Here is a 12008-nt window from a genome sequence, read left to right as displayed (position 1 = left end):
AGATTCTGGCTGTGAAATTCAGAGACATAACTAGCAGTTCTTGTACCCAGGACAAGCAGTATAAAACATACTTGGACCGAGAATCACGGCCATATGCCCTCAAGTCAGACAAAGTTCCCATCTCATTTGAGATGGGAAAAGACCCTGAATCCCTCTGAAGTCATAGGTAGGGAGAGGGAGGAGGCAGTAGGGCTAGATCGGGCTGGAGGTGGGGCAGGAGAGTTTACCTGGGGTGCATCTATGGGGGAAAAGGCATGACGTGAGTTTTCTTGAGAGAGAGAGAGAGAGAGAGAGAGAGAGAGAGAGAAGGCAATAGAAAGAGAAAGAAAGGGACTGAGATAAAAAAGAGAATGAAGAGAATGAAGAGAAAGAAGAGGAAGAGAGGAGGATAGAGAATAGAGGGAATAGAGAAAAGAAATGGAGAGAGAGAGAGAGAGAGAGAGAGAGAGAGAGAGAGAGAGAGAGAGAGAGAGAGAAGATTAAATTCTTAGTTTTTACTATGTGCCAAACACTGTGCTAGGTGTTCTGGGATATAAATAAAAGTGAATGAGATAGTACTACTCTCAAGGAGCTGACATTCTAAATGAGGAAGACACATAAAGGAAAGATAGAAAGTGGGGCAGGAGATGGAAAGGGGTACTCGCAAAGGAGCAAGGCTGCTGGTGAGGTTCCAACAGATTCTTCTTGCAAATTGGCTCCTAAGTTTGATTTGTTTCTACCTGCTGAAGAACTGACAAAGGTGCCTGGTGCCTTCTAAATTTCAGCACCCTGAGGCAGAGCCACGGTCACTCTGCAGGTATGGATGATGGACTAGAATAGCTCCGAGTTCTCTTACAACTCTAAGGTACTATTATTCAATACACATTTGTGGCTTCTTTTCTCCAAGACTACCTTTGGGAAAGTTTGTTGGGTAGGAGAAGGGGAAGGAATATTACTTTGGTGTATGGGTTGACTAGATAAGCACTGAGCTCCCTTTCAATACTCAAACTCGGTGAATCAAAAATAAAGATGTTGTCAAAACAAAAGATATCAATAAAATATTTTTAAAGCTGCCTTTTATATTTCTTTCAACTTAATTCCAATAGAGCATCACACAGTGTGATTACCACATGGTCCCACACTCCCTAGGGATGGTCCTAGATAGAGCATTCTTCCCCTTTCCAGGAATAACTCTGACCTTGGGTCTGATGCAGAATGACAATTCTCATATTATGAGAGCTACAGAGCAGTAGCAACCAACATATACTCAATCTGCACACACACACACACACACACACACACACACACACACACACACACACACACACACCGTTTGCTCCACAATCTGCAACGTGGCCCCCTGAGATGAGTTACAAAAATCCCATCTGCAAAATTCATGGGTTGTGAATGGACACATTGAAGCCTCTGCTGTTCTGCTTCTATTCCCTGAGTTTTGGAACCCACATTTATTCTCTTTGGAACAATGACCCTCCAGAGAGCTTGTGAGCTCTGTCTGAGGGCTATTGTCTCACCAGAATTGGAAATCTGGCACCTTCAAGCCCAGGAGTTGGTCAAGGAATTTTTCATCCTCATTTCCTGACAAGATCTGTGTTTTCCATCATTCAAATCCTTTGTTTTCCATCACTCATGTCCCTCCTCGTAGTGTTTCATCCAGCTCATCTTGGTTGTCATGTGATGTCAGTGACATGACAAATGCCATTAACATAACATACACATTCATCCCCAGCTGTAAGAGTGGGAGCCTTTGAAACAGACAGGTTTCATTCCCCTTAGAGACCACCCTTGTTCTAGTTACTTTCTAAAAACATCCTCAAATTCTTTTTGTCTTTTTCTCTCAATGCTTTGCAATTACAAGGTAATGGGCTAATAATAATAATCGTAACTGGAGCTACCATTTTTGTGCTGATTTATAGATTACAAAACATTTTATTAACAGATATCACTTGAGCAATCAATAAGCATTTATTAAGCACCAGTTCTGTGACAGAAACTGTGGAATCCAAAGATAAAAGAGAAGTGAATAATCTCTGCCCTCAAGAAGTTTATATTCATGGATATATGTGTATATTTGCATATTCATAGATATATATATTCATGGAGGTTATCTATCTATCTCTATCTCAAGGTGGTACAGTGAGCACTGGGCTTGGAATCAGAAAGACACATCTTCATGAGTTCAAATCCTCAGACACTTAAATAAAGGTGTTATCCTGGGCGAGTCACTTAACCCTGTTGTCGTCAGTTTCCTCATCTGTAAAATGAGGTGGAGGAAGAAACAGCAAACCACTCTAGTATCTTTGCCAAGAAAACCCTAAAATTGGGTCCAAGGACCTGAACATGGCTGAAAATGACTAAACAACAACAACAAACACAGAGATAGAGGCAGGATCTGTGATTTCATTGGCATAAGGAACTCTGGGATGAGGAAACTCCCTCTCCCAATGCAACATGGCACCTTTTCTGCAACAGTCTTAAAGAGTTGTCTAGAGTCCTAAGGGGGTTGGGGGTTGAGTGACTTTCCCAGGGGCACTTAACCAATATGTGACAGAAGCAGGACTTGAACCCAGTACTCTTTCCACTATGTCCCAACCATTTTGAATGGTCAACTCAAGGGTAAACTTTCTCTTGTCCTAACATGTTATTCTGTCATTGCTCCTCTTTTATATATGGGACATGCAAATTTTTTTCACTGAGATCATCTCCACTTGGATTATATTGCATGCTAAAATCCCCAGTGGGTTATATAACCTGATGGGTTGACTGATTTAGGCCCCAGACTATCAAAGGATTCCACATCCTCCATAGATGTCCAACCCTCCTATTAACATCACTATGGAGAATGATGGGCTGGGTCTCCTGAACAGCATTCTTCTTTCTGTAGCTCTTGTCAAAAGTAACTACATCTATCCTATTTGGTCATCAGACCTCTTCTTGGCTTTCCTCAATTGGATTGAACTATCTTTCATTTAATTTATCTAAAACTCTTTTCCTTCTGGTCAATTAATCCATTTGTTGGCATGAATTAAACTAGTTGGGGTGAAGACCTAGGAAGTTCTATAGTGTGTTCCTCTCCCCTATTCACCTTGGCTCCAACAAAGACAGTTAGTCAATAAGCATTTATTAAGCACTTCCTACATGCTGGGCATTGTGTTAAAGACTGGGGATACAAAGACAAAAACATGGTCTTTGCCTTCAAAGAATTCACATTCTGAGAGAGACAATATGCAAAAATTATGGACATACAAGATATATACATATCAGGGGGATAAAATACATACACATATAACCTCAAGATAATATACAAGCTATATAATCTCAATAGAAAGGCATGAGTGGTGAGGAGAAGAGGGACACCAGGAAAGGCTTCCTACAGAAAGGGAGATTTGAGCTGAGTCTTTTTTTTTTTTTTGGTGAGGCAATTGGGGTTAAGTGACTTGCCCAAGGTCACACAGCTAGTAAGTATCAAGTGTCTGAGGCCAAATTTGAACTCAGGTCCTCCTGACTCCAGGACTGGTGCTCTATCCACTGTGCACCTAGCTGCCCCATTGATCTGAGTCTCGAAAGAACCTCAGGAAGCCAACCAAGAGGAAGAGGTGAGAAGGAAAAGAATTCCAGGTGTGGAGGGCAGCCAATGAAGCAGCATGGAGTGGAGAGGTGAAGAACAGTAAGTAGACCAGTGTATCTGAATTGTGAGATATGGAAGTAGACAATAAGAAAACTGGAAAGGTAAGAAGGAGCCAGGTAGTGAAGGACATGAAGTGCCAAACAGAGGAATTTAAATTGGATCCTGGAGGTCATAGGGAGCCAATGGAGTTGACTGTGTAAGGGGGTACCATGGTCAAGATCTGCATTTTAGGAAAATCACTTTCACAGCCAAATGGAGAATGATTTGGAGTGGAAAGAGACTTGAGATAGGGAGACCAATTGCAACTGTCTATTGTAGTAGTGCAGGTGTGAGCTCTTCACCAGGATGGTGGCTGTGGGAGTCGAGATTAAGAGAAATACACAAGAAGTATATGGGGCAGTGAGGTGTCAAAGTGGATGAAGTACCAGGCCTGGAATCAGGAAGATTCATCTTCCAGAGTTCAGATCCAGCCTCAGACATTTACTAGTTGTGTGACACTGGGTAAGTCACTTAAATCTGTTTGCCTCAGTTTCCACACCTGTAAAAATGAAATGGAGAAGAAAATGGCAGTATCTTGGCAGTATGCCACCCCCCCCCAAAAAAAGCCCAAATGGAGTCATGGAGAGTTGGACACAACTGAAGAATGAAAGAAAGAAAGGAAGGAAGGAAGGAAGGAAGGAAGGAAGGAAGGAAGGAAGGAAGAAAGAAAGAAAGAAAGAAAGAAAGAAAGAAAGAAAGAAAGAAAGAAAGAAAGAAAGAAAGAAAGAAAGAAAGAAAGAAAGAAAGAGAGAGAGAGAGAGAAATTATTTAGCAGGAGAATCAAGGATTCTAGAAAAAGATACAAGTTAATGTGCACTTATAGAATAATGGGGAAAGCCCAGGACTTAGAGCCAGGATTCCCAGATCTTAGTATTGGTCTATTACTAATTAGCTCTGGGGCCATTAACAAATTGGTTAACCTCCCTGGCTTTCAGTTTTCTCTTCTTTAGAATGTGGACAGTAAGAGTTGCCTTACCTACCTCAAAGAGTGGTTTTACAGATTAAACAAGATAATGTGTATTAAAGGGCCTTGCGAAATACAAAGTGACATACAAAGGTATCATTACTTGAGGGTCTGCTGCTGACCCTTAGGATGACCTTAAGTAAGTCATTTCCTGAGCTCAATCCCTGTCCCCCCAATAGTCTTGCTTGTCCCTGCATCCATCTCACTGGGACCAGAGGTGGCTTGTTCCTTAAAAGGGAAAGAGATAATGTCTGTCAAGGATTCGGGAACCCACCCATTCCCTGGGAGCTGGAGACTATTTTTCTTGATTAATAGACCGGGGATTGAGGGTTGGAGGCGGGGGGAGGAGGAGGATGGAGAAGAGAACCTCTGAGATGACTCAGTCAGGAGCCCTGAATTATTAATTTTTTTTTCTCAAAGTCCCAGCTTCTTCACGCCAGTGGCACCGTCCCCAACCCTTGCATCAGAGTGATGCTTTTCCATGTTAGCCTCTTCCTCTCTAGGTTAGGCTATGTTTGAGTCACCTCTTTTTACTACCTGGTACAATCTGCTATTTTTGACCTTTCCAGTAATCCCAGATCCCCATTAAAATTAGAGCCCCAACAATTTGCTTCCTCTCCAACCCCAAACTCCATCTCAGAACCCTTCCCCAAGGTACCATTAGTTAAATAACTAGTTTCCTGGTGTCTTGCCGGAAGGTATGTTCACTGCACCCCACACACACACGTATGCACAGACACCTTTCACAATCTCTCATGTAAATCCTTTCCAAGAGAGGCTACCCTTCTCTTTCTACCAGGATTTCCACTGGCTAATTCTCTAACTACCCTTTATTCTGCCAGGGATTCTATTTATAAATCCTTTCAACTTTCCCCTGCAATACCTCCTTCTTCCCACCCTCCTCCCACTCAACACACACCAGATTTCTTTTTTCTTCCAGATCTCCCTTCTGTCCATCCCAAAATATCTCCTTCTTACTTTCTAGTTGCTTACTCCACTCCCTCCCCAGCTCCCGCCCTCCCCCCCCCCAAAAAAACCCCAACAACCCTTAGATTTGGATTCAGATGACCTGATTTCCTGTTGAGGCTCTGAACATTCCAGGCACCATCATTTTAACCTCTCGCTGCCTCAGTTTCCTCATCTGTGAACCCAGAGGGTTGGTTTTCTAGCTGGTTCTATGGTCTTGTTCCGTTCCCTTTACTGGCTACATGGATAGCTTTCTCCTCCTCTATTGGGACTGCTTCTCCTGCCTTTTTTTTTAAAGTGGTCCCTTCCTCTTCAGCACTGTTGCACAGACCTATTCTTTGGACCTGAGACTCCTTGGCTGTTTTCTAGATATTTGGGTTTTGTTTGATTTTGGATTGGTTTTTCTTTTTCTTTTTCTGGCCAAGACTCTTTTTCTGACTTGTCTGTACCATCTTCTCCTTCCCCTCCTCCGAATCCCCGAAGTATTCCTCCTTATCTTATCCCTGACACCCTTCCCCCACCCTTCTCATCTGCCCTAGTTGAACCACTGTCCCCTTTCCCCAGTCTTTCTGTTCTCTCCTTTGGACCCCACATCTGTTTGTCATGCTATGCCCCAGAAACAGTGGCCTGTCTTCCAGGTCCTGTCCCTGGAAACTCTCTGGATCTCTCTGGCCAAAGCCCTTCTCACCCTGATCAGGAGCCCTCTTTGGCCTCTTGGTCCCTGTCCTGGTGCCCCTGGGGCCCTCTGTGCCGCCTGCAGCCTGTAGCCTGTAGGAATTTTTTGGAATTCCTAATCGCTCCTGGCCCCGGTGATTGGCTGCTCAGCTCTGACCCCACTTGGGCTGCTGCCTGGTTGGATAAAAGGGGAATCTCCTTGGGGCTCCAGAGCATTAGACACCAGAGGGGGCACCTGGGACCAACTTCAAGAGGAGGGGAGAGAGGAGGGGGGGTGGGGGGGAGGAAAAATCGGCTCGGGCTCTGCCCCTCCAAAGCACCCGGAGATGACAGGGAAAGCCGGGGAAGCGCTGAGCAAACCCAAAGCCGAGACTGTGGCCAAGAGTAACTCGGGGGGGAACCCGCCCAGGTGCACTGGTTTCGGCATCCAGGAGATTCTGGGCTTGAACAAGGAGCCACCCACCTCGCATCCGCGGGCCGCCCTGGACAGCTTGCCTACGGGGCACCTGCTGACTGCCCGCTCGGTACTCAGCCCGGCCGGTGTGGGGGGAATGGGGCTCCTGGGGACAGGGGGGCTCCCGGGCTTCTATACGCAACCCACCTTCCTGGAAGTCCTGTCCGACCCCCAGAATGTCCACCTGCAGCCCTTGGGCAGAGCCTCGGGGCAGCTCGATACCAGCCAGACGGCCAGCTCAGGTAGGAGTCCAGCAAGAAGGGGTGGATGGTGGCTGGGGGAGAGGGGGAGATTAAGAGGAGAGCGGGGAGAGCTGCCCATTCTCCGCCCTTAGAGTCAGTCCGTCCCCAGGACAGACAGGAGAAAAAAAAAGTTAGTGGCCCTCAAAGTGGTCGGAGCGGAGGGAAGAGACCCCGCTTCCATGAGAGGATCCCAAGGATCCCGCTTCCCAGCATCTCCCACCCTTCATCCAGCCGCCCCACGCCATCCGCCCCTGCTCAGTCTGGCCCCCCTCCAACCGCCCGCCGACAGGGACCGCTTCACGATTTCTCGGGGTCTCGGGATAGGCCCCCTGAGCCCGGGACGTCGCCTTTCGTTAAGAGCCTGGGGGGCGGCTCAGGCTGCAGGGCCAGGCAAGGAGAGGGGGCGCTGGGTGCCAGAGCCCGTTGTGTGTTTCGGGGGGACGTAGGCGGACGCGCGAGAAGCGCGGATCTTCTGGGGTTCATTCCCGGTCCACGTCCCCAGCAGCCTGGGCGCTGAGGGCCAAGCAGGCCGGGATCGAGAGACGAGCTGGGAGGGAGCCAGCCCGTTTCGTTTTCCGAGAGGGGAGCGGGCCCGGCGGCGGCCACTCCGGGGACTGCGGAGCCCAAGCCGCTGCAGGCTCCCGGGCGCTGCTGCCCGCCCCGGCTGCCCGCGGCCCAACTTCTCATGCCCCTGGATCGCACCCCGCTTTGGGGGTTGCTCGTAGTTCAAATGACCAGAAATGTTTCTTTTGAAAAAATAAAAGCCAACGAAAACTGGCCAGAAATGTCACCTCCTGCCATCCTCCGTCAGTTAAAAAAGCCAACAAACCAACGCTCGGATGGGAATAGTATCTAACCCTCGATAACCAACCCATATCTTAATGAATTAATTTATTTAATATATTTATTCTCGATGAGCCATTTTTGGCTCCTGGACTGTGATGCATCTCAGTTCTGCTCGGAGCTTCGCCGCAGCTACTCTTCCCCAACCCCTTCCGTTCTTCTCCTTCCTCTCCCCTCCAAGAAGCAGGGTGTAGATCCCCAGTTTTCATTTCTAGTCTCCCCTCTAGTCTCATTTTTTCGTTTTCTTTCTTATTTTCCTGCCACGAAACGTCGGGCCTTCCCGTAGAGGTGACCCTGGGAGGGTGAACTTCTTGCCCTGATTTTCCCCCATTCCTGTTCTTTCCTCTCTCCCCTCCTCTTCCACCTGTCCTAGCCAGGTTTTCTTGCCAGCGGCTCCTGGTTCTTTTGGTCCAACTTTCCTCTGTGTGTGTGTGTGTGTGTGTGTGTGTGTGTGTGTGTGTGTGTGTGTGTGTGAGAAGGAAGGGGGAGGACACTGAGCCGGGGCGCTCCCTCTGTTCTCTGGATCTCCCTGGGGACTCGGGGCACAAGCCCTCTTTCCTTGCCCACCCACCCCTGCTTCTCCCTTTGCTCCCCATGTCACTCCCTCCTCCGAGCGTTTCAAGACACCATGGGCTTCTTCCTTTCTGTCCCTTTTCTATCACAACCAAATCTACAAAAATCTTTCTTATAATCTGAGTTGGGAACTGGAGGATGTAGCGCACCTCCCTCCGCCAAACAGTGGTGGTGACAGCGGTAGGGATAGGGGTGATTCCAAGGGGGACAGTAATCCCGGCGCCCCAAAGTTTGACCCCTACCCCACAACCACTACTCAACCAGAAAAAGGGGACGCGATTCCCCATAGTTCTGCATGTCCCTCCTTCCCCTTTTCAGATTCTGAAGATGTTTCTTCCAGCGACAGAAAAATGACCAAATCTTCCTTAAACCAGACCAAGAAGCGGAAGAAGAGGCGACACAGGTAAGGGTCACTCACTAGTCACCTACTCACTACTATGTCTCAGGCCAGACCCTAGGGGAGCCACCTTCTAGTTCTCTCTTCCCTCAGTCCTTAGTCTGTTCTCAACCCCACCCCAAGCCCTGTACACCTGCTCCTTGGGCAAGGGCTCTATGAGTGGAGAGGAACAGTCTGGATTTGTTGGGAGAAATGTGGTGCTCTGACCCTCAGGAGTGTGGTTCAGATTCAGGGCAAATGAGGAGCTTCTGTCCAAGGTGGGAACTATTCCCTCCCCATATTTTCCTTTTCTTTTTAATCCTAAACGAAACTGGAAGAAATCCGGGTCCTAGACAAAGTGGGAATGGGGAAAGCGGCCACCTAGATATCAGTGCGTCAGCATATTCCTCAGATCTGCACCAGTTCCTCTGCTCCCTCCAAATCCACTCCCGCTTTCGACTGAAGCTGGTTTCTTCGCCTCCCGGCTGCCACGACATAGAAGGGGCTTCCTCCTACCCGGGACCAGTAAAGCGACTGGATCCCAGCTTGTAGTCTTCCTGGACTCCTACTGCCTCTTCCATCAACCATTCCCCCGTCACTGGATATTCCTCCTTTATCCTGCCAATCTCCTTTTAACCTTAATTCTTTCTCTCTCCCTCCAATTCCTGTCTTCCCCTGCTTACTATACCTCTAGATTATTCTCGATTCCATTCTTTCTTCCTCTCCACTTCATTTTAGCAACCCCTTTCTCTCTTCTCTACTCGATATCCTTCACATGCTAAGTATTTAAACTATCTCTAACTTCTTTCCTACGGTCTCCTGATCTTTTTGCTCTTTGGAAATTCTATTTTCTATTCTCATCTCTCCTTTTAAAAATTCATTTTATAGATGCCTTTTGTCTTAATATCACAACCATTTCCCGCTACCATCTCCTCTAAACTAACTCCTGCTTGGAACAAATTAAGCAAAAATAAAACAAAACAAGACCACCCTGATATATACAATATTCTGTCCTAATAGTCCCTTACCTCTCTGCTGTGTAGGAAAAGGTATTCCTATTTCTTCCTAAAAAGTTGTTCCTTAACTGAACCCACTCTGATAGACCTTTGAGTGAGTATAAACCTGGAGTTTGTCCCTAAATTGATCAAATCAGCTCCTTTCAGGTGGCTTCTCCTTCGGACCCAAACTGTTTTCTGAATCTGTCCTGATCCATTCCCTTCCTGTTTTCTGTCAGAATTATGTTTCCCCAAGAACCTACCCACCTGACACTCCACTCCCATCCCGGTATCTCTTTAGGAAGAGAGGGATAAAGGAGGTAAGGGTCCTGGATCGGAGTCAAAGCTGACTATTGCTAAATAAATGTCTTCACTGTTTTGCATGCATGCTCTCAAACCCAGGATCCTAACATAAAAACAGTTAACCCCTTAAAGTCTTGGGTGACCCCATAATTTCCTTATATTGCCGTTTCCTTCCTTTCTCCTCCTTCTCTCTCTCTCTCTCTCTCTCTCTCTCTCTCTCTCTCTCTCTCTCCTTCCCTCCCTCCCTCCCTCCCTCTCTCTCTCCCTCTCCCTTTCCCTCTCCCTCTCCCTCTCTCCCACATATCCATATATTTGATCCAGCTAGATCAAAATAATTCCTGTTGGAGATCATTAGGGAGTTGTTCATGCCCTTTTTCTTAGTCTTAAAGTACAGAAATTCCAAGAAACTTGCTTTAAAATTATGAGCTCTGAGATGGGTCACCATAGATGTTTTGAAAGACTCATGAACATGGAAATTAAACTGAGAAATTAGAGCTATTCAAAAATGATCTCCTTTAGAAGGCAGAAGGTTCCCTCTCATTGGAAGTCTTCAATTCTGTGATTTCAGTGAAGGTTTCCCCCTTCCCCCTTCCTGCAAGTTATTTCAAAAGAATAGGGATTTGAGGGTAGTGGAGATTAGAGAACAGGGAACGATTGCTAATTGCTGACACTTTTGTTTTTTATTAATTGATGTAGATTTTCCCATGCTCCTCTGATTTAGGGATGTTCAACAAAAGAAAATGGGCGGCAGTCAGATCTTTATCTCTTGGAGATAATCCAGGTTCAAACCAGACACCTCTTTTGACTAGAGGTGGGGGAGGAGGGATAGGGAGCAAGCAAAGCCAGATATAGGGAGAGGGACTAGATCCTTTCAATACAGGTCCCTTCAGATGCCAGGCGATTCTTCAATTAATGCAAACTGGATTCTTTTTCAGATTAGTTTAGGATCACATTTTGAATGAGACAAGGACCCAGTTTACAAACATAGGATTTGGGTCACTTATGGGGTTGGCAAGGGACTTAGACCAAAGAAAGAATTGGGGTTGGTGTTAGTGGAGACTAGCATGTAAAGAACAGCTTCAAAAAACCAAATGGATTGGGAGTCAGGGTTCTTGGATAGTCCCATTTCCCTCTGATCCTCTCTTTGACCTTGGCCAGATGGCATGACCTGTGCTCATCCATTTCAATAATTACAAAAAAGAAATTGTGATTGGGGTGATTTATATTGGTGAGACCCTCCAGTTATGAATAGCAGGGAGTAAAGAGAATCAGTGTAGAAAGTGGGAGACTTTCAAAATGCCAGAAAATGTACTTTTTGCATACTTAAGCATTTCAAAACCAGGAAAACAGGAAAAATAATTTGGGTTCAAAATAGAAACTTTGTATAATGCGTTAATTCTTTTTCTTTCTTTCTCAACCCCAAACCCCAACAATATTAAGTCAATCCCTGGCCCACTGTCCACTGTCTTGCATGTAGTATACATTAATATGTACTTATTGAATTGAAATTGAAAGTGGATAATCACCAAAAAGGAAAAAAAAAGTGAATAATACATTTGTGATCCCCCTTTGAGAAACACTTTGCTTAATGTTATTTCCTTGTTTGGGGAGGAGAAGAAGGGGGATTCTAAGCATTCTTAAAGTTCTGTAATCGATCTATGTTGATCCACTAGAATTCGAATGGCATCAACTATAAAATATCTTTAGAACAGTTTCAATATGTCTGGCCATTATAAGTTTATTCTACTGTACTTAACAGTATGCCACGAATATGATATTAAATGTCCTAGGATACTGATTGGTGTGATGGAAGTGTAGGTAGATGCCACTAAGGAGAAATACCTGATGGTCTGTCATGTTATATGGAGAGTGCATTAAAGAAAAATCAGGAAAACAAATGCTTGGATTTATTTTTTGGCTTATCTGTGAAGACGTTTTTATATACCAGGTGTG

At 45.8% G+C, this 12008-nt stretch overlaps 1 protein-coding gene across 1 annotated transcript in view; it reads left to right on the top strand.

Moving 5' to 3' along the window:
- The first annotated feature begins 6595 nt into the window (after window positions 1-6595).
- VSX2 (visual system homeobox 2) overlaps window positions 6596-12008 on the top strand; it is a 31835-nt gene continuing 26422 nt past the window's right edge. Inside the window, exons 1-2 of the mRNA XM_043980564.1 lie at window positions 6596-6965; window positions 8700-8784. Coding sequence (XP_043836499.1) covers window positions 6596-6965; window positions 8700-8784 — 455 coding nt within the window. The remainder of the gene's footprint in view (window positions 6966-8699; window positions 8785-12008) is intronic.

This window comes from Dromiciops gliroides, chromosome 2 (genome assembly GCF_019393635.1).
Source record: "Dromiciops gliroides isolate mDroGli1 chromosome 2, mDroGli1.pri, whole genome shotgun sequence".
Classification (NCBI taxonomy): Eukaryota; Metazoa; Chordata; class Mammalia; order Microbiotheria; family Microbiotheriidae; genus Dromiciops; species Dromiciops gliroides.
This window is presented reverse-complemented; position numbering and strand designations above follow the sequence as displayed.